The 27,572-nt window shown below is 39.9% G+C and overlaps 1 protein-coding gene across 1 annotated transcript in view; it reads right to left on the reverse strand.

Moving 5' to 3' along the window:
- Positions 1-11,631: 11,631 nt before the first annotated feature.
- The window catches only part of MROH2B (maestro heat-like repeat family member 2B), a 55,922-nt gene continuing 39,981 nt past the window's right edge, over positions 11,632-27,572 (reverse strand). Inside the window, exons 26-38 of the mRNA XM_012649565.1 lie at positions 24,970-25,122; positions 22,397-22,554; positions 21,683-21,809; positions 20,964-21,151; positions 19,738-19,878; positions 19,260-19,374; positions 18,477-18,623; positions 18,051-18,233; positions 14,520-14,675; positions 13,692-13,823; positions 13,178-13,280; positions 12,232-12,297; positions 11,632-11,767 (exon numbers count right to left, since the gene is read on the reverse strand). Coding sequence (XP_012505019.1) covers positions 11,661-11,767; positions 12,232-12,297; positions 13,178-13,280; positions 13,692-13,823; positions 14,520-14,675; positions 18,051-18,233; positions 18,477-18,623; positions 19,260-19,374; positions 19,738-19,878; positions 20,964-21,151; positions 21,683-21,809; positions 22,397-22,554; positions 24,970-25,122 — 1,776 coding nt within the window. The 3' untranslated portion in view covers positions 11,632-11,660. The remainder of the gene's footprint in view (positions 11,768-12,231; positions 12,298-13,177; positions 13,281-13,691; positions 13,824-14,519; positions 14,676-18,050; positions 18,234-18,476; positions 18,624-19,259; positions 19,375-19,737; positions 19,879-20,963; positions 21,152-21,682; positions 21,810-22,396; positions 22,555-24,969; positions 25,123-27,572) is intronic.

The following is a 27,572-nucleotide window of genomic DNA, read 5'->3' on the forward strand; positions in this document are numbered from 1 at the left end:
AGAAAAAGAAGAGAAGAGAAAAGAGAAATAGGGAGAGAGAAAGATAAATAGATAGATAGATATTGGGCCATTCTTACTACAGGATTGGCAGAACTGAGTGGCCATATCAGTCTACTGAGATTTTTCTTCCTTGATGGACTAGTTAAAGTGTATTCAATACTTGTGTTAGAAACAGAATGGCCTGTTTCTCTTTCAGAACACTAACCCAGAAAACAACCTCTGTAGGAGGCAATTTCCGTTAATATCTGAGAAACTAGGGAGGTTTATGCCTGCCTTTCAATTACCTTAGTCTTTCAGGCAGCTCACACATTTGTGGACAAGAAAGCTGATGGCGTGATAGGAGCCCCTGCTGTGACAACCAAAGCACCTATAATTTGTCTTTTTATTTCTTTCTGTCAGGCTCTGAAGGCAAAGCTCTAGATTCACACTCAAAATATCAATCACGTAGAAAAATTTTCTTTTTCAGCCAGGGGTTAACAGGACCAGATGGAAAGACTATCATTGTTTCAAAAGGGGCGGGCTGGAGGTGAGAAGGTGGGCAAAAGAAGAAAGAACATTAAAATGGTCTTTTTGATTCACAGGCTGAGGGCAATTTCCTGCGAAAGGACAAACATGAGAACTGCTTTGTTATCGCTGTTATTTTTATGTGTCCCTACAAGAGGAGACTTGTACTGAATTTCAGGGAAGGGGACTTAGGCACATAGCAGATCAATGATGTCAAAGACAGAGAAAAGTTGGCTGGAAAAATGGAGCTTATGTGATGCTGGCTTGGGGGTCCATTACAAAATAATCAGCTGACCAAGTTGACTGGGAACACAGAGAGGTCAAAGGGATTTTCAGCAATAGTGAAATGGAATTTTCTTATCAAAGGAAAATTTTGCTTGACATCTCAAGAGAAAGTGATTAACATGTGTATCATTAGACCATACACAACCCAAGTATGCATTATGGCAGTATTTAATGAGGGGCCTCAATGGAACCCTAGGTCCAGAAACTCTTCTCTGCTCAGATAGCACCAAGAGCAACTGCTGAAGTCGAGCTTGATGTAAAACTGTGCACAAGCCCACTAATTGGACTCTTGTGGCCCTATAGGATTAAATGGCTTTGGTATGATGATAACGAGTCTTCCAAAGTATCTTGAATCTCATAATAACATAATAATTGGCTATTTAGCATGGACATGGTGCACAGATTCATGAAAGTTGACAGAAAAGCACCTTTGAGGAGATCTGGTCCCCAAATCCCCTCTAGCCTGGTAAGGATAGGGACTTGTCTTACATTGTTATGTGTACCTCCAACCCCCACAATTGCTCAGTACACTGGCTGTATATACTCAATCGAATGTCCACAGTCACACAGCTGGTTAGCAGAAGGCTTGGTCTGGAAGTGGCTTTTCTGCCTTTCAGGGTAGTGCTGGTCCCTTTACTGTCCTGCAGACCAGTGGCAGTTATATGTGAATTGTGCCTTGCAGATTTCATGAGTTATGTAGGGGTGGTCTCTCACTGTACCTGTATGGCTGGTATTCTGAAATGCTGGCAGGGAATTAAATAGGCATACTTTTTCTTTTGTGCCATGGGAAGTATGTCCCTTCTAATTTTCTTACTTCCTAATTTTGAATATAGTTAGGGGACTTCTTCTAACCTTCTCTGTGGAGCATTAATTGAGGTTGAAAAGGCTCACAGTTGAGAACTACAGCAGAGAAGGGGGCAGAAGGCTTAAGGAGGAAGCTTGGAAATTGCTGTGATCTAAACAATATTAACAAATTATCCTAAGTTCTGGGAAAGTTGATCTTGGGATGCTGGCTTATCAAGAGACTGCTGCTCCTTCTTCTAGCGATGGAGGTGGCTGGAGGTAACAGTTTCTTTGTATGTAGATGGGAATTACAATCTTTCAATGAACATTCTTTCACATTTTGTTGGGAGAAAGAAGGTCTTTCGGTCTGGGCTGCTACAACAAAATATCAAAGACTGGGTGGCTTAAATTAAAAACATTTATTTCTCATGGTTCTGGATCCTGGGAAGGCCAAGACCAAGGTGCTGGCAGATTTGGTGTCTGTTGAGGGCTTGCTTTCTGGTTTGCACATGGTGACCTTCTCACTGTGTCCTCACATGGCAGAAAGAGAGGGAGTTTTTCTTCTACTCTCCTTATAAGAGCACTAATACCAACATGAGGATCCCACTCTCAGGACCTCATCTATATCTAATTATCCCCCAAAGGCCCCACCTCCAAATACCATCACTTTGGAGCTTAAGGCTTCAATATAAGCATTTTGGGCAGACACAGAGCTGTGAACTGCTGGGATTTATTGATCAAACCTGTTACTTCAGTCAGTGGGTTTGTGAGGAATCTTACGTCATAAGCTTGCCCTTTGTCAATATTTTCAAGGAGCGCAAAAAGATCAAAGTAAATTTATAAAGCCTGATGTAGTGTTTCTGCAGATTCTGGGGATACTTTTTTCTTTCATATTATATTGTCAGAGCCTTAAAGACCTAATACAAGTCCTGAGCAACTTAGGCTGGGAAGTACCATCTCTTCTGAAAAGAAATATTGAAACTCAATCTTGGGATGGGGAGTGCAAAGAACTTAATGATAAAAAAGAGTAACATTAATATTTAAAGCTGAACAGGAGTAGTTATTTTTATATCAGATAAAATAGACTGTCAACAATAGTAAAAAAAGACAAAGATGGTCATTATATAATGATAAAGGGATTGATGCAACAAGAAGATAAGACAATCCTAAATATATATGCAGCCAACACTGGAGCTCTTAGATTCATAAAACAAATACTACTAGACCCAAGAAATAAAATAAACAGCAACATAATAATAGTAGGGGACTTTGACACTGCACTGATAGAATTAGATTATTGATGCAGAAAATAAACAAAGAAACACTGGACATAAATAGGACTCTAACAGACATTTACAGAACATTCTATCCAAATACTACAGAATATACATTCTTCTCAGCAGAACATGGAGCATTTTGCAAGATAGACCATACGTTAGGCCACAAAACAAGTCTCAGCAAATTAAAAAAATTGAAATCACACTATGCATCTTCTCAGACCACAGTAGAATAAAACTAGACATCAATTCCAAGATGAACTCTCAAAACCGTACAGAATGTGGAATTAAACAAGCTGCTGCTGAACAATCTTTGGGTCAATGACAAAATCAAGATGGATATCAAAATTTTTTTTAATTAAATGACAATGGTGACTCAGGCTACCAAAATCTCTGGGATATAGAAGAAGCAGTGTTAAGAGGGAAGTTCACAGCATTAAATGCCTATATCAAAGGACAGAAAAATTATGAATTAACAACCTAATATCACATCTCAGGGAATTAGAAAAACAAGGAAAACCCAAACCCAAAGCTAGCAGAAGACAAGACATAACAAAGATCAGAGGAGAACTAAACAAATTAGAAACAAACAAATAAAAAATACAAAGGATTAATGAAATGGGGAGCATTGTAGAGGGAAAGGGCATGCCTCTAACCCTTGCTTGGGTGAGGCAAAGACATAAAATGTAACCATAATGTTTGTACCCTCATAATACCCTGAAATAAAAAAAAAGAAAGGATTGACGAAATAAAAATTTAGTTCTTTGAAAAGATAAAATCAACAGACCACTAGGTAGATTAACCAATAAAAGAAGAGAGAGGATTCAAATAATCTCAATCAGAAATGTAAAATAAGACATTGCAACTGATGACACAGAAATATAAAAGATCATTGAGACTACTATGAATACCTCCATACACACAAACAAAAAAATCTAGAGGAAATGGGTGAATTCATGGAAACACACAACCTCCCAAGCTTGAATCAGAAAGAAAGAGAAATCCTGAACAGACCAATATTGGGTAGCAAGATTCAATCGGTCATAAAGATCCTCCTGATAAAAAAAAGGAGGACAAGATGGATTCACAGCCAAATTTTACCAGACCTACAAAGAACTGATACCTATCCTACTGGAACTGTTCCATAACATCAAGAAGAAGAATCCTCTCTAATTCATTCTACAAAGCCAGTATCACCCTGATACCAAAGCCGGGAAATAATGGAACCAAAAAAAAAAAAAAAAAAAAAAACAAACTAAAACTACAGATAAATATCCCTTATGAATATAGACATGAAAATTTTCAACAAAATACTAACAAATGGAATCCAACAGTACATCAAAAAAATAATTCCCCATAATAAAATGGAAGTGGGTTTCATCCAGGGATGGAAGGATAGTTCAAGATACACAAATCAGTAATGTGATTCACCATAAACAGAATTAAAAACAAAAACCATATGATCATCTCAATAGATGTAGAAAAGCCATTCAATAAAATCCAGCACCACTTCATGATAAAAACCCTTAACAAACTAGGCATAAAAGAAACATACCTCAAAATAATAAAAGTGATATATGACATACTCACAGTCAACATAATACTGAATGGGGTAAAATTTAAAGCATTCCCCCTAAGAAGTGAAACAAGACAAGAAATGTCCACTGTCACAACTTCTACTCAACACAGTATAATACTGGAAGTCCTAGCCAGAGCAATCAAGCAAGAGAAAGAAATGAAGAGCAACCAAATCAGAATAGCAGAGGTCAAACTTTCCCTGTTTGCCTATGATATGGTCTTATATCTAGGGAACCCTAAAGACTCTTCCAAAAATTCCTAGAGTTGATAATTAAATTCAGTAAAGTCTCAGGTTACAAAATGAACATATACACTAAGAACGGACAAGCTGGGAATCAAACCAGGAACTCAATACTATTTACAATAGCTGCAAAGAAAATAAAATACCTAGGAATATAGTTAACCAAGGAGGTGAAAGGTATCTACAAGGAGAACTACAAAACACTGATGAAAGAAATTGTTGATGACACAAAAAACAAATGGAAAAACATCCTATACTAATGGATGGGAAGAACCAATATTGTTAAAATGTCCATTCTACCCAAAGTGATTTACATATTCAATGCAATTCCATCAAAATATCAATGTTATTTCTCACAGAATTAGAAAAAAACAATTCTAAATTTCATATGGAATCAAAAAAGAGCCCAAATAGCCAAAGCAATCCTAAGCAAAAAGAACAAATCTGGAGGCATCACAATACCAGACTCCAAATTATACTATAAGGCCATAGTAAGCAAAACAGCATGGTACTGGTATAAAAGTAGAGACATAGATCAATGGAACAGAATAGAAAACACAGCATTAAAACCACACACCTACAACCAACTGATCTTAGACAAAGCAGACAAAAACATACACTGTGGAAAGGATGCTCTATTTTGTTAATAATACTGGGAAACTTGTAGCCACTTGCAGAAGAATAAAAATGGATCCCTATCTCTCACCTTACACAAAATTAACTCAAAATGGATAAAGACTTAAATGTAAGACCTGATACCATAAAAATTGTAGAAGAAAATGTAGCAAAAACTCTGCTGGATATTGTCCTAAGCAGAGAATTTATGACTAAGATCCCAAAAACAAGTACAACCAAAATAAAACAAAAAAATACCTGGGACTTAATTAAACTAAAAAAGTTTCTGCATAGCAAAAGAAATAATCAATGGAGTAAATAGACAAGTTACCAAATGGGAGAAAATATTCACAAACTATACCTCTGACAAAGGGCTGCCAAAATAAAACAAAAAATACCTGGGACTTAATTAAACTAAAAAAGTTTCTGCATAGCAAAAGAAATAATCAATGGAGTAAATAAATAACCTACAGAGAAAATATTCATGAACTATTAATATATATCCAACAAAGGGCTAATTTCCAGAATCTACAAGGAACTCAACCAATCAGCAAGAATAAAACAAATAGCCCCATTAAAAAGTGGGCAAAATGCAAGAACAGTAGTTTTTCAAAAGAAGATATACAAATGGCCAACAAACATATGAAAAAATGCTCAACATTACTAATATTCAGGAAAATGCAGATTAAAACCATAATGAGATGCCCCCTTGTCCCTATTAGATTGGCCATTATTAAAAAGTCAAGAAACAATAAATGTTGGTTTTTATGCAGTGAAGAAGAAACGCTTATATACTGTTGGTGGAAAATGTAGACTAATACAATTGCTATGGAAAATAGTATGGAGAGTCCTCAAAGTACTAAAAGTAGACCTACCATTGGTCCAGCAATCCCACTACTGTGTATCCACCTAAAGGGGAAGAAGTCACTATATCAAAAAGACACATGTATCCAAATGCTTATCAGAGCACAATTCATAATTGCAAAGATACAAAATCAACTTAAGACCCTATCGACTGATAAATGGATAATGAAAATGCATTATATGTATATACCATGGACTACTACTCAGCCATAGAAGAAAATGAAATAATGTCTTTTCCAGCAACTTGGATGGAAGTGGAAGCCATAATCCCTAAGTGAAGTATCTCAGGAATGCAGAAACACATACAGCATGTACTTACTTATAAGCATTGGGTACACACGATTGTATAGAGTGGTATAATGGACTTTGGAGACTTAGAAGGTAGGAAGATGGGAAGGGAGTGAGGGATCAAAAATTACCTATTTGGTGCAATGTTTACTAAAGCCCTGCCTTCATCACTATACAATTCATCCATGTAACAAAAAACCACTTGTATCCCCTAAATCTATTGAAATTAAAAAAAAAGAGAATGTAATGGACTGGAACACTGCCACTCATGAGCCCTGCCCACGAGTGTCCCACATTCTCAGGATCCCAAACTAGAGCACACCATCTGATGATTGGATGTGGGATAATGAATAGTTTACTTATGATTCCACCGGGAGCAGGATAAACATGGATTTCAACTCTCCCCTACTTTTTCTGAAAAAATTTGAAAAGTCCCAGTTAACTTGTTCTACAGGCTAATAGGCAGTGTGCAAGGCTCTACATTTCCAAGATAGGGCCTGTTTTTGACCACTGTGCAGTTAAGAAAGTGTTGGGATGCTGGCCAATTTAATTCTCAGTTCATACCCTGAGAATATTTGGAAAAATGTGGTGGGTAATGTAGAAGGAGGAATTTCTTATCTTTGTGTTTTTCAATGGCTCCTAAATTGAAAAAGAAGCTGTGAGTCACATATCTTTGCAAAATTATATTCTCCAAATTTATCTTGCCTTCAGGATAGCCACATAATTCAATAAATAAAATTCAGAACACTTTGTCCCGAAGGAATATAAATAAGTAAGGATGCTTCGTTGGATAAATAAAGTTGGACAAAGTAGAGGTAGGAAGCTAATGCCATTTTTCAGGTCATGACTTGGCATTCTTACACACACACACACACACACACACACACACACACATTTGCAATGAATTCCACTGTCCCTCCCTCATGTTCCTCTTGAGTCCGTCACATTTTCTCGTGTCCTGGTTTAAGGGATACCTGAAATAAATGAATAATAAAGAGAAATCTCAAGAAATGATAATTCCCGGGATGCAGCTATATAAATTACATGCCAGAAAGTTGCTTTCTGCCAGGGGCTCCTGATTAACCCCGACATTACTATTACTTCAGATTGACCATGCATTCTTGAATTCTATACTTAGACAATCTGAGGGATAATGGTTGGGTTGGAAACCAGATTGAGTAATAATAAAGTGCTATTAGAAAATCTTTGCTATAATTTCAGAGTCTTTTAAGGGCTCCAGAAGAAGCGTCTCTTTTTGTATTTTATCCTTTGAAACAATGACAGTACAGAGACAATTCGAGTTAAGCAACTTCTCCTACTTCTTTCTCTGGAAGCCTATTTATTTCTTCCCATCTGTGATCTTTGTTCTCTTCTCTTCTGGTAAAATTGCTTTCATAGCAGGGTCAGCCAAGCTAAACATTCCTGATTTACCAGCAGAACACTGGCTCTCACTGTTGGGTTAAAGGGCAGAGTACTGAGTTGTGAAATAACATGATTCAGAGCTCTTGAAAGCAGTGCTAGCCTGTCAGGCAGTTTGTGAACAACACAGAATTTCCATCCTAAAGTAAACATGAGTTGAAAAACGATTACATGTACAAATAATAGTGAGGCAAGCAACAGGAGTGAGGCTAAAAGGAGTCTGTAATTTCTTCAACAGTGTAACTCTATTTCCCTGACACCGTCAGGGAGTCTTTCTCACTGGGATAACTTACCTGCCTGTGTTTGGACTTTGGAGATGAACCACAGAGGACCTGTGGAGGAGTAATTGGGAAGAGAGGCATCAAGAAGGACTCATGGCGACTCTCTGAGGGGGAATAGTAGTCGTTGGGAGAAATTAATAGAAATAATTATTGGGGAGGGAAAGGAGATCTAAATTTCTTTCCTATCACAAGCCTGACTGTGGTTTATGCTCTATGCTATGAGAGCAAGTAAGAAGACTTTGATGGGGTTTATAGCACGACTGTGAGGCAGCTCACAGGAGCATCAGATGCTGAACTGAGATCTCCTGAATTGGGATGGCCACTTCATCTCAGCTTCCTAGGAAGGGCAGCAACATTCACAGGGCCAGGAACATGGCCACATGGGGGTGCCATAATCAGCTGGCTTTATATCCTAACCACTGGCTTTATGTTAATATTCATGATTCTAGTGATACATTTTTTAATATTAATATTTATATTGTATAGTTAGCATTGCTTAAACAATGATTCTATGCTAGGCTTCTAAATGCTTTACGTGTGCTTTGGTCTAAATGTTTGTGTCCCCTCCTGAATTCATATGTTGAAACCTAGCACCCAAGGTTCTGGTATTAAAGGGGGTGCCTTTGGAGGTGATTAGGTCATAGAGGCTCCACCCTCATGAATGGGATTAGTGCCCTTATAAAAGAGTGTTGAGGCAGCTTATTCACCTCTTCCATCATGTGAGGATGCAGCATGAAGGAACCTCATATGAAGAACGGGCCCTCACCAGACACCAAATCTGCTGGCATCCTCATCTTGGACTTCCCAGCCTCCAGAACTGTGAACAACAAAGTCTGTTTTTTATAAATTACCCAGTCTTGTATATTTGTTATAGTGGCCTGAACAGACTAACACATGTTACCCATTTAATCCCCCAAATAGCACTTTGAGGTAGAAAATTATTATCCTAATTTTATGGATATAGACATTAAAGTACAGAAAGATTACATGGTTTTCCAAAGTCATATAGCTAGTAAGGCATCCAGCCAAGATGTGAAAAGAGAGTCCTGGAAATTCTTGCCATGGTGAAACGAGTCCTTCTAAGATAAGGGTTTAGACAGTTAAAGGTTCAGTGGCAATGTATATTTCATGTGGCCATTCTACCTCATTTCCATCAGTCAATTTATGAGAAAGGCCCTTTGCTGGATGCTAGGATGAGTGGGGAGTAGCAGGTGAGATATATAAAGAAGTATCTGACAAAGTCCTGTGTCAGTGAATTTATACTCCTGTTGAGGACATCCTATAGTTTTGGGGTGGCTTAACCCCAATTCTATGAATACTTCTTGCCCTACATTCTGAAACTGTCCTGTGCAATATCATAACTACTAGTGACACATGACTATTTAAATTCAAATTAATTAAATTAAATTAAATTAAAAATATAATTCCTCAGATACACTAGCTACATTTCAAATGCTCAGTTGCTACATGTGGCTAATGGCTACAGTATCAATCAGTGCAGAAGAAAAGATGATTTCCATCATTGCAGAAATTTCTACTGGACAATGTTATTTTGAAGTCATTTGACTTAACCGGCCAAAAGAGGTCAACTAACCCAAATCCTTTACCTTCCTCTTCTTCTTCTTTTTCTTTTTTTTTTGCTCTGTTTAATGTATGTTATGCTTGGGGATAGCTTCTGACTGCATTAAGGATTTAGTGAAAGCCATTACCCAGAAAATGCACCTGTGCAATTATACACAGAAATTTGCATACCATTTTGGTGGGATCGTGGACCCTCTGTGTAATAGTTACCTACTGGTGCATAGTAAATCACCTCAAGACTTAGTGGCTTAAAAAACCAAAGTTTTATTATCTCACATACTTTCATGGTTCAGGAATTTGGGAGTAGCTTAACTTAGTGATTTCGGCTCAAGATCCTCATTAGATTGTGTGAGTGTTGCCAGATTTAGCAAATAAAGATATAAGATTCTCAATTCAAATTACAGATAAATAACAAATAATTTTTTAGTGCAGTGTATAATTGGGACATATTTTTACTGAAAACATTATTTAACGTTTATCTGAAATTCAAATTTACCTGGGCATTCTGTGTTTTATCTCACAATCTTAGCTTGTACTCATGGTGAGGTTTCAATCATCTACAGACTAACAGGGGCTCATGGACCCATTCTGAAGGCGGCTCACTTCCAAGCCTTGCAACTTAGTGCTGGCTGTTTGCAGGAAGCATCAGTTCTTTGTCACATGGACTCTTCATAGGGCTGCGTGAGTGGCCTCAGCTGGCTTCAACCAGAAGCCAGCTGAATGAGTTAAGAGAGTGTGATATCATTACAGCCTTGTCTTGGAAGTCACATTCCATTATTTCTGAAGTAGTGCATTGGTTGTACAGGTCAGTCCTATTTGTTGTGGAAGGGGACTGCACAGGGGTATCAATAGCAGGAGGCATGAACCATTGAGGGCCATCTTGGGGGCTGGCTCTATCCTCTGGAACTTATACATGGATTTCCTGGAATAGACGTTCCATGAGGGCACAGTCTTTCTATTTTTTCCCTCACTGTTTTAGTCTCGCTGGCTATAACAATGTCTTATAAAATTGTAGGCATTCAATATATATTTGTTAAATGAATAAATAAATGGCCTCCTGACCCAGAATCTCTGACCCAACAGATTCTTTTGGTCCCTAAGTTTTGAAGAAACAAAAGATGTTTCCCCAAAGAGTTTGAGGATGGAGAGATTAGAATGTAAGTAATAGGAATTTTCAGGGACATTCTAAAGGAACATACTGACAGTGTGCCTAATAAGTGATCATATTAGGGTTAAATGAGCGCCAGATTCTGTGTTAGAAACTTCTTTTTAATGTATGTAATTTTGTGTATGCAAACTTTCACTTATGCATTGTGAAAAATAGTGAAGAGTTAGGATTCAGATACTATGAAGAAGGTTAACACATACACACGCACACACACACACCATTGCCCTGGGATAAAAATGGAAAGGAAACTGAGATTTAATAGAATGTCAGAAGGTGTCTTTTATAGAAGAGTACCTGGCATACTCTTGACACATAAATTACAACCTGGGAGAGAACAGACAGGTTAAAGTTTATCATAAGACTGTATTTTAAAAAGAGAACACTGTGGGTAGTAATTCAAAGCTTACAAAGATCTGAGAGGAAAGGGCTATGTGCGGAAAACAACAATGGCCCTCTTCTCAATGGCAGCAGAGTCACGTGTGGCAAAGCCTGTCACTTTTTGATATCTGCTGGAACGTAGCTTCTCCAGATGGAGGGCTAATCTGCACAAAGCCACATGGCTGTCACTACTCAAATTACAGGTTATCCCTGAAGTGAATTTGTGGGATGTATTTTTTACTAATGGAAGCCACCAGGGAGGTTCTGGAGAGGAAGAAACATACCATCACTTCAAGATCCCCATCCTCTCTCCTCAAGCTGCTACAAGTTTGTGAATTAATAGGATGAAGACAGGAGTCAGTAATAGAAAAAAGCCTAGTAGTTTATTTCCTGATGGTTCACAGAATGATGCTTATCTCTTTACACCTTCTCAGGAGGGTCTGCAAGGCAGCTTCAGCTGCTCTCTGGACACTGATACATGGGTCTTGTCGAAGCTCTTGGAGCCCTGAAACGGAAAGAAAAGCAAAGTTAAGTGGATGAGGAGGGTCAGAGTCCCACAGGAAGGGCAACTCAAGCCAAGGCCCAACCTACTACAGCTCTGCAAGGCTCCCCACCAAGGGTCAGCCCTCTGTGGGGCTCAGGTCCTACTGCTCACAGTTTACCCCAAAATGTAGGATTTAGAGCTACAACTTGAGAAACTATTTTAACATTGGAATCAGGGGAGAGAAGACCCTGACCTTGTTATCAGTAGGTTTAGACATTTGGAAAACTGTAGTCTGTTGGGAATGATGCCTGCAAAGGGGTGGAGCTGGAGGTTGCTTTATACTCTGGAAAAGTGTCTAGAGAGCATCAGAGATGATAACTGGTACTAAGATTTTCAATTTCTGTGCCTATATGGAACTTAGAGTAGCAATCACTTTCCCTAAGAATGTGACAATATGCTGGGCAGAAACTAGGGCTGGTACTCACGTGTGGTCAGTTGTTCTCTGTCTAATAATTCCATATATTGGCTGGTCAAATTGAGAACAATGGCATCTAAAGTCAACAGGAGAAACAGTTACTGATTTCATTATAGGGGAAGAGGCCATGAAAAGTGGATTGGGTCAGACTCTGCACCTGGTCAGAAGGTAAATGGCAGGTTAGTGAATGAGCAAACTATAGGACTCCCTCTGCATCCCATAGGATAATGGGAGAGTGACCTCTATTGGGTCCCCAGTGGCATGTCTGCCAGTGGTCACATATCTAGGGTGTATTTGAGAAAGAAGACAATGGTCTTTGTTGGAGGGTGGTCGGTTGTTGTCAGATATGGTTCCTGTCTTCAAAAAGTTTATAATATAATTGGGGAGATCATATGCATGATCCAATAAATAATCCTTTGGCTTTACCTTGGTCTTAAGGAGGGCCACGCAAGTGGGTTTGCTCACTGTGGGCCGGATCAGTTGGAAGAGGATTCAAGGTAAGACTTAGAATTTCATAATAGAAGCATCTGCAGAGATTTACTTTTGTTTTATAGATAAGACAGACAAGTAACAGAGAGAGGATAAGTACATTGTGCAGAATCAAACAGCAGAGCCAGGGTTTGCAGGCCTCCACCTCAACACACTTTTATCATGTTGTTGTCAAACCTCTGAGCTAGAACTGAGCTTAGAATGCTGAGTATGGTTTATACTAAGGCATGAGGTGAAGGAAAATATTAATGTAGAGGCAGCAGGCTTGGAGCAAAGGCTTAGGGAAAAGAAGGAACAATGACTAGGAAATGGAAAGAAGTAGCATGGAGGCCCAGATGGGGGAAGAGTGAGTAAGTCAGAAGAGGTTCTGAGTTTTCGCTTATAGAGGGAAACATGTTCCTTTGAGGGAGAACGTCAAAGCAGAACTAGATGGAAAGAAGGAGACGGATCTGACAACGTGAGCTTACCTGTGAGTTTGACAGCTGCACTCCTGATCATCTCCCAGCTGCTGGTGAAGAAGGTGAAGGAGTGTGTGTGGAGAATCCATAGAATTTCCTGGTTTTTCTTTGCCTAGAAGAGATGTATTATAAAGAGGGCAACTGGAAAGTGACCCTTTCTGACACTCAGCATCCTATAGGTCCTCAGAAAGGAACTCTAAAGGCTAGTGAACACTCATGTAGTCATAAATTAATTGATTGAAAATTATCTTATGACTATTTTGATATAAATTTAATCAGGAAGGCACTTGGGCTTAAAGAATTGATCAACAGACGTGAGTTTCAGGAACTGAGGAGACTAGATCCCAGACGAGACTTGGGAAAGGAGCAGGGGGCAATGCAGCAGGATACCAAGGGACACTGCTATCTTTCTAAGGCAGTTCTGGCTCTGGCCAGTGAGTCCTTGTTATGTTGTTTGCCTTTCCAGGATTTGTCTGGTCTCTTGTCCTGCCTCTTTTGGAGTCAGCATCTACTGCACACTCACCAGTTTCACACAGAATTGCCTGTAGAAATCCCTGGTCCTTGGTAGATCATGATCAAGGAGATGGTCTAATACTCCATAGAGTTCCTGAAGGCCCAGAAAAGGAATGCAGACGGTCAAGACATCACGGCAAGCCTAAAAAATAAGTTTTCTGTGTCACAGTCCATAATGCTAGGATCTCTTTACAGAAGGGAAATGATGCTGAATAATATTGGTAAAGGAGCAGTAAGTCAGTGGTATGAAGGGCTCTGTAGTCATTGCCGGCACCTTCCCAGTTTCAAGGATGGGAGAGCAAACTTGGGATGAGATAGCAAGAAGAACCCAGAATTGGAGAAGAGGTTTTCAGGTTCAGTTCTGACAGGTGACTTTGTTTTTTTTTTTTTTTTTTTTTTTTTTTTTTTTTTTTGAGACAGAGTCTCTCTCTGTTGCCCAGGCTAGAATGCCATGGTGTGGTGTCAGCCTAGCTCACAGCAACCTCAGACTCCTGGGCTCAAACAATCCTCCTGCTCAGCTTCCCAAGTAGCTGGGACTACAGGGATGTGCCACCATGCCCAGCTAATTTTTTTTTCTATTTTAGTTGCCCAGCTAATTTCCTTTTATTTTTAGTAGAGACCGAGTCTCACTCTTACTGAGGCTGGTCTCGAACTCCTGACCTCAAGCGATCCTCCCACCTCCACCTCCCCAAGTGCTAGGATCACAGGCGTGAGCCACCATGCCCAGCCCTCAGGGGTGACTTTGGATCTGGCTTCTAGGGCAGCTAGACCAGGCTTACTGGCACTTCTCAGCCACAGGGAGAGGAGGAGGTGCAGGTGTTTGTGGAGGGCAACTTACAGCTCCAATCTTGGGATTGGGATCCCAGAGGTGAAGAAGGAATGAAATCAAGCTCTTTTTAATTTCTTCAGCGAAAAAAATCTTCCACCTTCTTCCTGTTAGGGATGCCATATCCTCAAATAAGAAGATAGCAGTCAGTCTCACATCATCTTGCTCCTGTGGTGACAGTTACATATGGTGGGTGAAAATCCTCTCACAGGCCGTTCCCTGCCAGCATACCCTTGGCCGCAGCCTGTCTCACTCTACTTCAGCAAAGGAAGGCTGGGACCCAGGCACTGGTGCATTATTGTCACAGTTCCAAGAACTTGCTTCCTTTCCCAGATGCTCTCTCCACGTACTACATTAGTTTAAAAAAAAATGAGTCTGGGGTTTAAGTGATGCTGTAGAGCCAGAGACTTGATATCTGTCTTTGAGTAGCTAGTGAGGGAAGTGTGACCACAGGAATGATAGACAGTATTGCTTGCAGCAGAAGGCCAGGAAGGGCTCCTGCTGGTTGTGTATTTTTCTTAAATTAGCTTGGTTGCCTCACTAGCCTAGAATTATGGGGCTTCTTATCTAAATTGCTCAAGGCCTAGGACTCTTCTCTAAGAGACAAACACTTTCTAAAGGGATTACAGGCAGCTCAGGAATGTGGGCCTTGGGTCTCAGAAAGAGTTTAAATAAACAAGTGCCTGGCCCTACTCTTCAGTATGTGAAGCTCAGGAATTTCCTTGCTTTTTGTGCAAGATGGTAGGCAATGATTTGAAGAAACAAAGAGTAAGATGGAGAAAGATGGTCTCCTATTATCTTATATATGTTGATGATATGGTTTGGAGTTCCAACAAAGGAAGGAAATGAAGTGAGATGAATTATATGGAAAGTTTTTTTTCAGTCCAAGAAAACTAGTTTAAAATACCCATATGAATGAAGTGGGATAAAAGCAAAAGTAGTCCTGAGTAGAAGAATATTATTTAGTTAAATAATAAACATAAAAAATAAAGTTAATATAGATTTTCCAGAAAAATAAAGATGGATTTCTGGGAAAAGGTCAGAAAAGTTAAATGAATACATGAGATGTAACCTTGTATAATGAAAACGAAAGTAGAAACACTTCCTAAAATATTTTAGGAAGAAGGTCAGGATATATTTTTTAAAAGATCTTTTTTTAGAAAAAGAAAGCAAACTAAAACCAAAATATCAAAAAGATGGAGAGGAATTTACTCAAAAAAGAACTTACAAATTTTCCAAAATCGGGATCTAATGATAGGTCCCAGAAGAATCAACCAACTGGGATGATAAAAAAGCAGAAAAAAGAAGTGGAAAAAGTTTTTTGGGTGCTGGAAGAGATATTAGAGAAAATCTAGTCCAATGTCCCCGCTTTCCGTTGAGAAAATGGAATCACAGAGAGTGAAGCTCAGAGTGACAGTGTGGCAACAGTAGCAAGAAGGGACTGGAGCTCAGGCCAGCAGCCGCATTTTCTGTTTTACCGCTTCACTAAAGTGTTGCCATGTTTTGAGAATTCCAAGAGAGTACTTAGATATTAAAAAAAAAAAAAAAAGAGAAAACTTGGCCATTATAGAATTGCATGCTTAATCTACAGAAAAATATGGGGCAGTGTCATAGAGTTAAGTATATCTGCAGAAAGATAGTATTACTGGAAAATAAATAGTGCGTCATTACAGAGACCCAAGTTTTTTCCAACTTTACTTTTATGCAAACATGATGGAATTGATATATATTAGGAATGAGAAAGGTCTAACAACCAGCAAGACTTTAGATTGATTTTTCTTCTGCAATAATACTAAGAAACATTATCTTGATCACAAATCTGTTAGGTAGACTTGTGATTTACCAGAGGCTCAGATTTAAGAGAATTATTATTATTGTTGGATCGACAATAACCCAGGAAACCTAACAGGTGGGGTTCTGTAGGGATGACTTCAGCTCTTTGTTGTTAAAGATTGTCATCAATTATCTGTGTAATGAAAGAGAGAACATCTTTGTTATTTTTACAGAAGATTTACTAAATTGGGCTGGAGCCCAGTAAGCATTTTTCAGAATAAGATGAGAATTAAAAGTGATATTGGTAAATTGGAGAAAATAATTGGAAACAAGCAGAAAGCTGTTTTCAAAGGCCAGGTTTAGCTTAGCACATAGACAAGGAAACTGTAGAAACACAACACTAAAGAATTATTGACCGTGAGCATATATTGCAGACTAAATTCTAGGGGTCTGTATGGTTAATGAATTGCAGAGTCAGAAAGAAAGGGGAAGATTAAAAAAAACTGGAGCAAATAAATAGGAAAAGGTTGGACTTGAGAGGTAATTTTTCTTTAGATTCTATTTAATACTACTCCGGTCTAATTTAGAGAACTAACTCAGTCACTGGCTTGCAAAATATTTAATGAGCAGAAAAATTAGGTTTATGATGAATAATGAAGGAAATGGTGATTTTTTTCAGTCTGGAGACTAGACGGTAAATAGGTAATTTAATAAAGCCTTAATGTTTATGAAAGATGCACTAGAGGTGGCAACTAGCAGTTTTCCATCTCCTCTGATAACAGAACATGAGGAAACAGGTTTAGGTCACAAAATAATAGATTTAAGTTAGATGTAAAATAGATCTTTACATAGATGGCAGTGAATAAACCAAAAATAAATACCCAAATGTAGTTGCCTAGAAGGTATAGAGGAAAATGACCCTCCTCTGCCTAGGATTGCTGACTGAGCTTTTTTGAAATCAGGGCTATGGAGTACATTGGTGGTTGGCAAACCTTTTCTATAAAAGACCAGACATTAAATAATTTAAACTTTGTGGGTCATATGGTGTTGGTAACAGCTTATAAAGTCTGCTAGTGGTGTGTGAAAGAAGTCATAGACAATATGTAATCAACCAGTATGGCTGTGTTCCTATAAAACTTTATTTGCCAAAACAGGCTGTGCATTGGATTTGGTCAATTGGCTATAGTCTACTGACTCCTGGATGAAAAGAGTCTTTGAAGGGGAAAGACAGTGTTGGAGGCAACATTGTCTTTATTCAGGCCCTAGTCCTCCATTGAGTACTGTCATGATTTGTGTTCCCCCTAAAAGCAAACAATGAGGTGAAGATTTAGGTGCAAGTAATTTATTCAGGAGGTGAGCCCAGAAAGCATGCAGAAGAGTGGGAATGAGACAGGGAAGCGAGGAGAGCTAAAAAAGGCAGTGTTAATGAGCGTTACTCTCATGGGCAAGTGGTGTTCAATCCTTCTGAGTGGGGAGGAAGCTGGGGAATTTACAAACTCTTCTTATTGTTTGAGGGTCCTTTCCAGGACATTTCTTTCCCCAGTAATTCTGGCCCAACCTGCTTAGACTGGTCATGATTCCCAAGCCAGAAAGCACCCTCAGGCAGAAAGACGGAGAAAGCCAGTAACCGATGTGGGGATTGTCTGCAGGTGACCTCAGGGGCCGGCCAAGGAATATGGACTAACGTTGTCTTCTACGAGCACGACCTGAACCTTTTTCTGTTCACTCACTTCTTCTGGGAAAGGAAGATTCCTGAAAAGGCTCACTTACGTCTTCAAAGAAGGTTCTTGTTTGCAGCACTATTTCTTTGAAGTAGAAGCTCACATCTCGGTCTGTGAGCAGTTCCAGGATCTTTTTTAGAGCCTTCAAGCTTTCACAGACGACTTCAGTGCGAGCCAGGTGATACAGGCCTCTGATGATGGATTCTAACATTATCTGCTTATGTTTCTTCGCCTATATTGAAACAAGGTCTCAATCTCTAAAATTGTTCTATGTGTACCTGGAATAGGTAGGAGTCCCCCAGACAAGGGGATTGAAATTCTCTTAGGGTCACATGTACTTTGACCCAAGAGCCACCACTTCAGCAATTTATTTGGATTTTCACTTAATTTCTATGCGCTTACTAGGTGTGGGTTAGTAAATAATTATTTCAAAACTCTATTTAAGTGAACTCTTTCCCCCTAGGAAGGCTTTTACCTTGTGAGGGGCCCCGGATGCCGTGTTGCCGAGTCCTCGGATGGCCATTTGCCTCAGAATGGCGTTGGAGTCCCAGGCGCTCTGATCCATCAAGCTCAGCACATCTCGCAGATTCCCGTGCTTCCAAAGGATTGGCTCCCTCATGAGCTGAAATCAACACACTCCTCCCTTTTAGTTAAGGCAGCAGCCTCCCTTCAGGAGAGTGCCACAGGGCGTCACAACTACGATTAAAGAGAGAGCCTTGATGCTTGTGGAGCAGAGGAGAAAGCCCTCAGGGGAACCAGCAAGTCTTGCAGAAGCTAAACTCTAGAGGTGAGTGGCCCACAGGTCAAGGCTACGTGGTGATGAGAACCCATATAACCTAGCTAAGAGATGTTTCAAGTCTAAGTGGAAAATTAGGGCAGGGAAAATATGAATTCCTGATGATGTTCCTTCTCTGGAATGGCTAGGATGGTCTTTATCCTAGAGTTCCAAGGATCAGCACTAATATGCTTATTGGTTACTTTTCCTTTTATCCCTCCCAGGTTTGTTCTCCTCCCTTCTCTGCCCTGGGAGGTTGATTTCTGCACACCGGAGGGCAGGAGGTGGTTTTCTAAGGGTGCTTTCTCCTTTCTCTTTCACTCCCTGCTTAGGACCATATCTCTGGCAGAAGCTGGTTCCTCCAGCTAAAGCTCCCCTTGAAGGTTCCTCTTCCGTGGTTCCATCTCTCTCTGAGCTCCAGATCCTGAGAGAAATACCCCAAGGGGACCCATTAAGCACACTCTGATGGCTGCTTTCCCTTGCCTCAGAGAAGAAAGCTGTGCCTGTTATCCGGTAGTATTCTGAGGAGGAGGTGAGAGATGAGAGTAGTTGTTCCATGATGTCCAGTATGACTCCATGTTGCCACACTGCCATGCTCCTAGAAAACGCAAATTTTAGCAGAGAGTTCTTTTCCCCCTAAACAATGGAGGAAATCTCAGCGTATTTGTTCATCAGGTAAATAATTTTGAACTTTAATATAGCCTACCCAAGTGTCCAATTTAAATGTAGTTTTTCTAAAGCTGTTCACTTGAGTCACTCTTTTTTTTTTTTTTTCTGAGGGGAGCAGTGAGGGTGGGACTGATCTAACCATCTCTTCCCACCCCCTTTGCTCTTTCTTCCCTGTTTGCTCCCCAACGACCATAAGTCCTAGGTGAGTCGATTACTCTCAGCAAAGTTGCCTGTGTTGCATGTCTATTCTTTGTTTTTGTTTTTTTCCTTCGTATCTGGTTCTGCACATTACCTGGCCAATGCACATACTCCAATGTGATGGGTCCCAGGGTTGCTGAGTAGGGTCCATAAGTTGTCCCCCTCATCAGATTCTTTTGCAAGGCCTTCTCTCATGGCTTGGGCTTGCAAACATTTTAGAGTCGCAGTTGAGAGCCTAAAGAAGACAGCTGGCATCACAAAAGGAAGTCAGCCCCATACAGAGAATTGTGAATTTCCGAGTTCACATTTCCTGCTCCCTACAATGCTCCCCCATTCCTGGATTAATGGATGTTTGCAAGGATAAAAGACGCAGTCCTACTCTCATATTTTAGCCTTGGGGTCCAAGGGGACATGCAGATGACTTGGGCCAGTAAGCAATGCCACAAAATCTTGTCAACTCTCCATGAGGGGAAAAAAAGCCCTAAGAATGGAAAGTGAAAAATATTCTATCTCACTGATTCTAAAACAGTATCTCTGAAATCAGGATGCATCTTGCAGGGCATGTGTGTTAAAATTGTTGTTGGTCCCACAGGTGTTGTAATGTAGTTGCTATTGTCTGTGTATTCACACATGCATACATGGATTTAGGTACAGCTCTTTATACTGTTGTCATTTTAGTAATGTTGCATGTATTATTGGAACTATATATGTTGAGTCTAAATGCTGTTTAAAATGTCTTTGAAAAGATTGCATGTAATTTCACACTGGAATGAAAAGTTATACAAAAAGGCAGAAAAACAGAATGATGTGATATAGGATGAAAATCTATACCTCATCATCCTAAAAGAGCTCTTTTGTTTGATAAGTACAAAATAAAAATTTAGAAGTATAAGAAAGCATTGATTCATGGCTTAACTGGGAGTCCTTTCCTTCTTTCTCAATGGTACATAAAATAACATTGCTTCTTGCAATTGGTGAAGTCCTAGATTTTATAAAATATGGTATTTATTTTTATTTTTCTTCTTTCCCTGGTTGCCTTGAAGGTCACAGAATTCTAGCTTTCCTAGAAAGGTGTCAATGAAAGAAACCAAAGGGAAGAAAGCACAGCCCCTTGTTTCTTACATGATCATTCTGTGCAGCTGCACTGGGTACTGGCTCAGGAAAAAGAACTACAGTGTCATGGCTTAAGGATATTAGAGCCTCGTTTCTTCACGGGCATTTGGTGCCGTGCTGGAAGGTACAGACTGTGACTTCCAAAATCCCTCTTCTGGAGTCTGGGATCAGGACAGCTTCGAAAGTCTCTGCTTGCTTGGCATTTACCTGCAGGGGTCCGGGATCTGCTGCCGTTCTCCCTGCTGCATCACGCGCCGCCTGTGGTTCAAGGGAGAAGTGGGCATCTTCTGGCCCAGTGTGCAGCTGACCAGCTTCAGGAGGAGCGTGAACAGCTCTGGGTACAAGTGAGTGACAGGGGTGCCCCATGAGACCACTTCTTGTATAGCACAGGCCACCTGAGGGGAGAAAGGCTCTGTGGATCAGGCAGTCTCCTTTCTTCTAAGGCCATCTTCTCCCTGGGCTGATCTGCAAGTTTGTTCTCTCCCTCAGTGATTGCTTTCCAAGCTGGCCGTGTTCATGGCAAAAACATATTAAAAAGGGAGGGTTTATGTGTCTGGAAACTTCTCAACTCAGACTGTGTTTTTCTCTCAGGACTGACATGTTGGCACTATGACTGCCAGGGGGCACGGGTAGTGTAAAATAAAATTTTTTTTAGCATTAGGGTTTTTCAACCACAAAAGGGTGCTTTGGTTATCTTGAAGACTAATCTGGAAATACAGATACAAAGGTTTTCTTTGTGGTTGACAAGAAATTTGCTTCAAAAAATAATTAGCCACAGACAAAATTACCACATATTTGTCCAATATAAACTAGACTAAAGTTAGGGTATGAGAGAAGTGTGCTTAATGCTACAGTACTGAGTTCTAGATGGGGATAGATCATGGAGGAGGCACAGCTCCAGGCTAGTGAAGGGTCGGCCAACTCACTGAAATTGCTTCAATCCCAGCGATGTCATCCTCCAACCCGGTCTCCAGTTTGTTTACTAAGGCTCGCATGACTTTTCCCCTGGAGGCTGGGTTTTCAGCCAGGGCCTTCCACAGTGTCTTTGTGTCCCTAGGGTGGCAAGGCAGGAAATTGACAGATAAGGTATAACTCTTTGGGCTGTGAGCTTTTCCATCTGACTCACTCCAAAATCACATTATGATTAATCACAATTTCAAGGGCAGATAGACATGCTGCCATGCCTGCGGAGCATTCTGGCCTTGGGTTACTGAGGTTTGTTAATGTCCATCAAGTCGGAAACCTCTCAGGTAGGTGTGCTCTGGGCCACCAGAAAGAGGAGAAATATTCACTTTCTAATATTCACATATTCCTGTGGTGTACTTTTCTTCAAAAAAAACTCATTATCATTTAATGAGGACATGTATTTCCTCTTTCAATATACATATCACATATACAAATATATTTATATCACTATATATTGAATCTATAAATATATATGTTTATGAAAAACTCTTGGAAAAACATTACTTGTGATTCAAATACCAATTTTTAAATTTTTGTACCAATTTTTAAATTGGTATTCAAGTGAGATGTTTTCAACCTTTGTTTGCTATCTTTTTCTCAAACAGTACATCCTTCCCCAATGCTTTTCAGAGCGGCCTTTCCTGGGAGAAGGGATCAGTTCAATTAGAATCTACCTGTCAAAGGGCAGAGGCTTCTGTAAAAGGTTGACAACAACTGCCTCCATGTGAAAGCTGGCTATCTGGGAGATGGCTTCTAAAATAAACTGGAAACTTTCTTCCTTTTGTCTGAGGACTGGCATGTGACGGTAAATTGTGCTCAAGATCTCCAATAGCTAAAAAGAAAAAGTCAAGTCAAACATAAAGTTGCCATTTTGTCTCTACATGAACGGCTCAGCGTGAGTACATCTGCAAGCTCTGGGTGGGTGGTTAATGAATTATAAATACTGTTAAAAACAATAATTGGTTCTACACATGGCCTATTTCTCACTCAGAAAGATTATTGGTGTATTGGGTATTTATTCCCAAATCAATTTAGCAAACCTTTAGTGAAAGGGTGCATTACGCCAGGTGCTGTGCTAGGCGCTGTGGAGAATTTACCGAAGATGAAAAAGATGTACCAAAGAGAGTAAGTGATTGAATACAGGATATTAGTCACATACTCAAAGAACTGTGCTCAAGGCAGTCTATGACAAAGGATGTAAGAGGTGCAAAGACCTGATAGGGGAATCCAGAAGGAACTGAGTCATTTTGGAGGGGCCTTTGGTCTGAATCTTGAAGGATATGTAGCAATTTCAAAAGTCAGGGTGGAGATGGTAGGCAAGGGCATCCAACGATGTAAAATCAAAAGACAGGAGAGGCAGAGCACAGAGGATTTTTAGGGTAATGAAACTATTCCATGTGCTATTATAATGGAGGATACATGTCATTATGTATTTGTCAAATCCTTAGAATTGTACAACATCAAAAGTGAACTCTAAACCCTAAAGTCCGCATAAACTATGGACTTTGGGTGATAAGGACGTGTCAGTGTAGGTTCACCCATGGTAACAAATATGCCATTTTGCTATGGGATGTTGATAGTGGGGGAAGATATGCATGGACAGGGGGTAGATGGGAACTCTCTGCTCAGTTTTGCTGTGAACTTAAAATTGCTCTAAAAATGAAGTCTATTTAAAAAAAAAATCATGAGGACATGGGCATAAGAAAATGCCAAGAAGATTTGTGGAAGGGGAGAATGGTCCAGTTTGGAGCACAGAGAGAGTAAGAGTAGTGAGAGGAAGACAACCTGATAGAAAAGATGAAGCGAGATCCCAGAGGGCACTGAAGGCCACCGTTCTGAATTGGGATATTAATCTCTGGACAGTGAGGAATAAAATACAATCCAAATTATACATTTGGGTTTTTGACATGGACAAGGGAATATATTGATGCCAAAGTAACTTTGCTTCTAGTAGACATTTCTCTCTCTTATTTTAGATAGACATTTAAATTGAACATTTATTTTAAACGTAACATTTCCTCTGAATTATAACTCCTTAATCATAAATATCCCCCAAATACGAGTACTACAAAGTCCCAGTCGAATGATGCTTGGAGAGGATTTAAGTCCCTACTATAAGCCTTTACCCACATGTGTGAGCAGCTCCTCCTTGAACACACAAATACACGAACATTCCACATTTGTCTACTTTGATTCTTGGATGTGAGGGTGATCTGCTGCCACATCTGTCACCCCATTGATTGCCAGGGCTGATTTGGCTGATCTGGCTGGTTAGGCGGGTGTCCCCTTCCTCCCTCACCACTCCATGTGTGTCCCTCCCGAAGCTGCACTCTTGGTCAGAGGCCAACCTTCCCCAGTAGAGGAGGACCGTTCTTCAGTCAAGTGTATATGAGTAGCTGTGCTCCCCTGCTAGAACCTCCAAACAAGCTCTCAACCTTCATTCTCCCATGTCTAGCCCAGTACCTACCACATAGTATGTGTTCAATAAATTTTTTTTTGAAAGACTTATTGAAAAGTAAGTAGCACAGGGACCATTTCTAACCCCCTTACACAAAAACCATGCTTTGGAAAATTTTTAAATTGAGGGTGGTTGAGTGGGCTGTGAGGACCAGACTTCTCTTATTCCCTTTGAGATGCCTTCACCTAATTAAAGATTTTTTCCTTCTTATTCATATTTGAATAGCTTGTATCTGTTTCTAATTTCAGGAGAGAGGATAGAGGCATCTCCATTTGGAGCTCTTAGCCAAACTTCCTGAACTGAAATCCCATTGATTCTGCTTAACTCTCCAGTTGTGAGGAAGGGCTGAGATCCTCCCGCAATGCAATGGGAGCCTTGCTTACCAGACAATAAACTCTGAGGCGTGTGGAAGGAAAGCCTTAAGAGTAGCAGTGAGATTAGAAACTCTTGCCCTTAGTGGCCATCTCAAAGGCGTCCCCATGGGCATTCTTATCTCACACATCCAACAACCAGTTTTCCATCAACCAAATGGCCTTGGTTCAGAGCTGCTTCCTCCAGCCAGAGTGGTACGAGGTGGAAAGTTTTTATGATCAAAGACTAGAGAGGCAATTGAGATGGGCACTCAACATGAGCCTTGTTGTCAGCACACAGGGTCTCTGCTGAGGCCTCTTGAGGCTGCGCATGTTCCTGTCTGTTGCCCATCAGAGGACAAACTGAGGAGTGGTGACCCACTTGGCACTTGAGAAGTGTTAGAATTCCGCTCAGTTACAAAACCAGCCGTCAGTTCACCTGATCTTCCAGAGCCACTCCCTGCTCCTTCAGGGCGGCGATCATCCATATGCCACAGGCCATGGTGCACGTGGGGTTGAGGCTCTCCAGACCATCCAGTGTTTCCTCCAGGAACATCTGAATTTCTTCGTTCGGGATGAATTTACTGACGATCTGAAAATGCACCCAGAAATATTCATGCTATCAACCACCTCACTTTCTGTCTGCATACTTAGAACATGCTGCTATTGTTTGTTTTAGGATATTAAAACCATTGGGCTTTCCAACAGCACATGATTGAGGCCATAGAAACTAGAGAAAATGCTAAAAGAGGACTCAGATATGACCTTTTTATCTCTAAGCAAACTTTCCCTGGAGTTGTCTTTTTATTATTTCATATTTTTTTGAATCCCAAGTTTGCAACTTCCTCTCCAAACCTAAAGTTGCAGCATATTGCATAAGGGAAAAATAATGCATAATGTTCATACAGCAACTTATACACTGTAATGTACTTTCACATACATTTTATGTATCATAGAAATATGTCTTGAATCTTCCAAAGAATAGCTAAGCCTTGAGAATTCAGGAAAATCTACCGGCATGTACTAAGTGCTATACTGAATACTCAGGTGGCTGACAGTCTCCATATGGAGTATGGATTACCAGAAGCCCTGCTTCTCACTCTTCCATGTTTCAATATTGAGAAGTCAGTTAAAGGTCAAGAAAATAAAAAACAGCTTTGCAATTTTGGTCTTCAGGTACAAGAACCATAAAGAACGTTTGGCTGACAGCACTGTGTGGATTTGCGTGTGTATGCCTGTGTATGTGCGTTAATGAAAAGGGAGCAGGCAGGTAAAAAGCTGGCAGTTTGAATGAGCTCCAGGAGCATTACCTGGGGCTTTAACTAAACAAGATGGTAACGATTATGAATTTGTAGCATGAGAACATTCCTATTCACAACTGACTTCCCCTCCATTAAATGGGCTGCTGATGCTTTGTTGAGAAGTAATGAGCTCCTTCCATGAATAGCTGCACATCCCAGTGATTTTCTGAGTTATGGCTCCACAATCGAAGGACCGGATTACTGCTCCTATTATGTGTAGCACCAAATGCTTGCCTGGTGTCCAAGCTCAGTGGCTATCTGTTTTGTTCTCACGTTGGGATGGGATTTTGATTTAGGAAGAAAGGAAAGAAGGGAACTCGTGTTTTGAGCATATTTTTGAGCATGTGCCAGATGCTTCTCAGGCATTTGACATATGCTCCTTCCCTGTCCCCTGAGTGGTTTCTCTGCCATATCCTTATCATTTTCTCATGTCTCTGCTATTGCCACCTTGGTCCACCTTGGATTCTTGCAGTTTACTCCAAACTGACTTCTCTGATTTTGCTCTTTGCAGGCTATATTCTATTCTCCACACGGTAGCCAGAGTCATCCTTCAGAAATATAAATCTAATCATATTTCTCCTCTCAGAACAATTGCTATCTCATAAGGGACCTTTGCACATTAGGAAAATGTGCCCTGTCCTCAAGATGTTACACTTCTGTCTGTAAATATAGTGTTGTAATGTATTGATTTTATTGGATCCTTTATTGGAATCTAGAAAATTTCCATGACACAAATGTAAATCTGTAATGTCTACATTATGAATGATGCTACTTTACATGATGGTGCCCTTTTGCATTTCACAACTGGCAAAATTGTACATAGGAGCCCTGACTCTTCTACTGAAAACCCTCTACTGGCTTTTTTTTTTTCAAAATATTATGTGGGTACAAATGTTTTTGGTTACATGTATCAATTTTGTTATGCCTGAGTCAGGGTTATAAGCATGCCCATCACCCAGATAGTGTTCATTGTACCCGTTAGGTAGGTTTTTACCCATCCCCTCCTCCCGCCTCCCCCCTGCTTGATTCCCACTGAGTTTTATTTCCCTCTGTGTACATGTGTGTGCATCAGTTAATTGAAATTTAATAGCAAGTACATGTGGTGTTTATTTTTCCATTCTTTAGATACTTCACTTAAGATAATGGTCTCCATTTCCATCCAAATTGTTGCAAAAGGCCTTAATTCATCCTTCTTCATGGCTGCATAGTATTCTATAGTATACATATTCCACATTTCATTAATCCACTCATGTATTGATGGGTACTTGGGTTGATTCCATATCTTTGCAATTGTGAATTGTGCTACAATAAACATTTGAGTGCAGGTATCTTTTTGATAAAATGACTTCTTTTCCTTTTGATAAATACCCAGTAGTGGGATTGCTAGATCAAATGGTAGGTCTACTTTTTGTTTTTTGAGGAATCTTCATGCTGTTTTCCACAGCAGTTGTACTAATTTGCAGTCCCACCAACAGTGTATGAGCATTCCTTTCTCTCTGCACACATGCCAGCATCTATTATCTTTGGACTTTTTGATAAAAACCATTCTAACTGGGGTAAGGTGATATCTCATTGTGGTTTTAATTTGCATTTCCCTAATGATTAGTGACATTGTGCATTTTCTTACATGTTTATTGGCCATTTGTCTACCTTCTTTTGAAAAGCTTCTGTTCATGTCTTTTGCCCACTTTTTTTGGATATATTTATTTCTTTTTTTAAAAAAAATTTCAGAATATTATGG

This window comes from Propithecus coquereli, unplaced genomic scaffold (assembly GCF_000956105.1).
Source record: "Propithecus coquereli isolate 6110/MARCELLA unplaced genomic scaffold, Pcoq_1.0 Scaffold110, whole genome shotgun sequence".
NCBI lineage: Eukaryota > Metazoa > Chordata > Mammalia > Primates > Indriidae > Propithecus > Propithecus coquereli.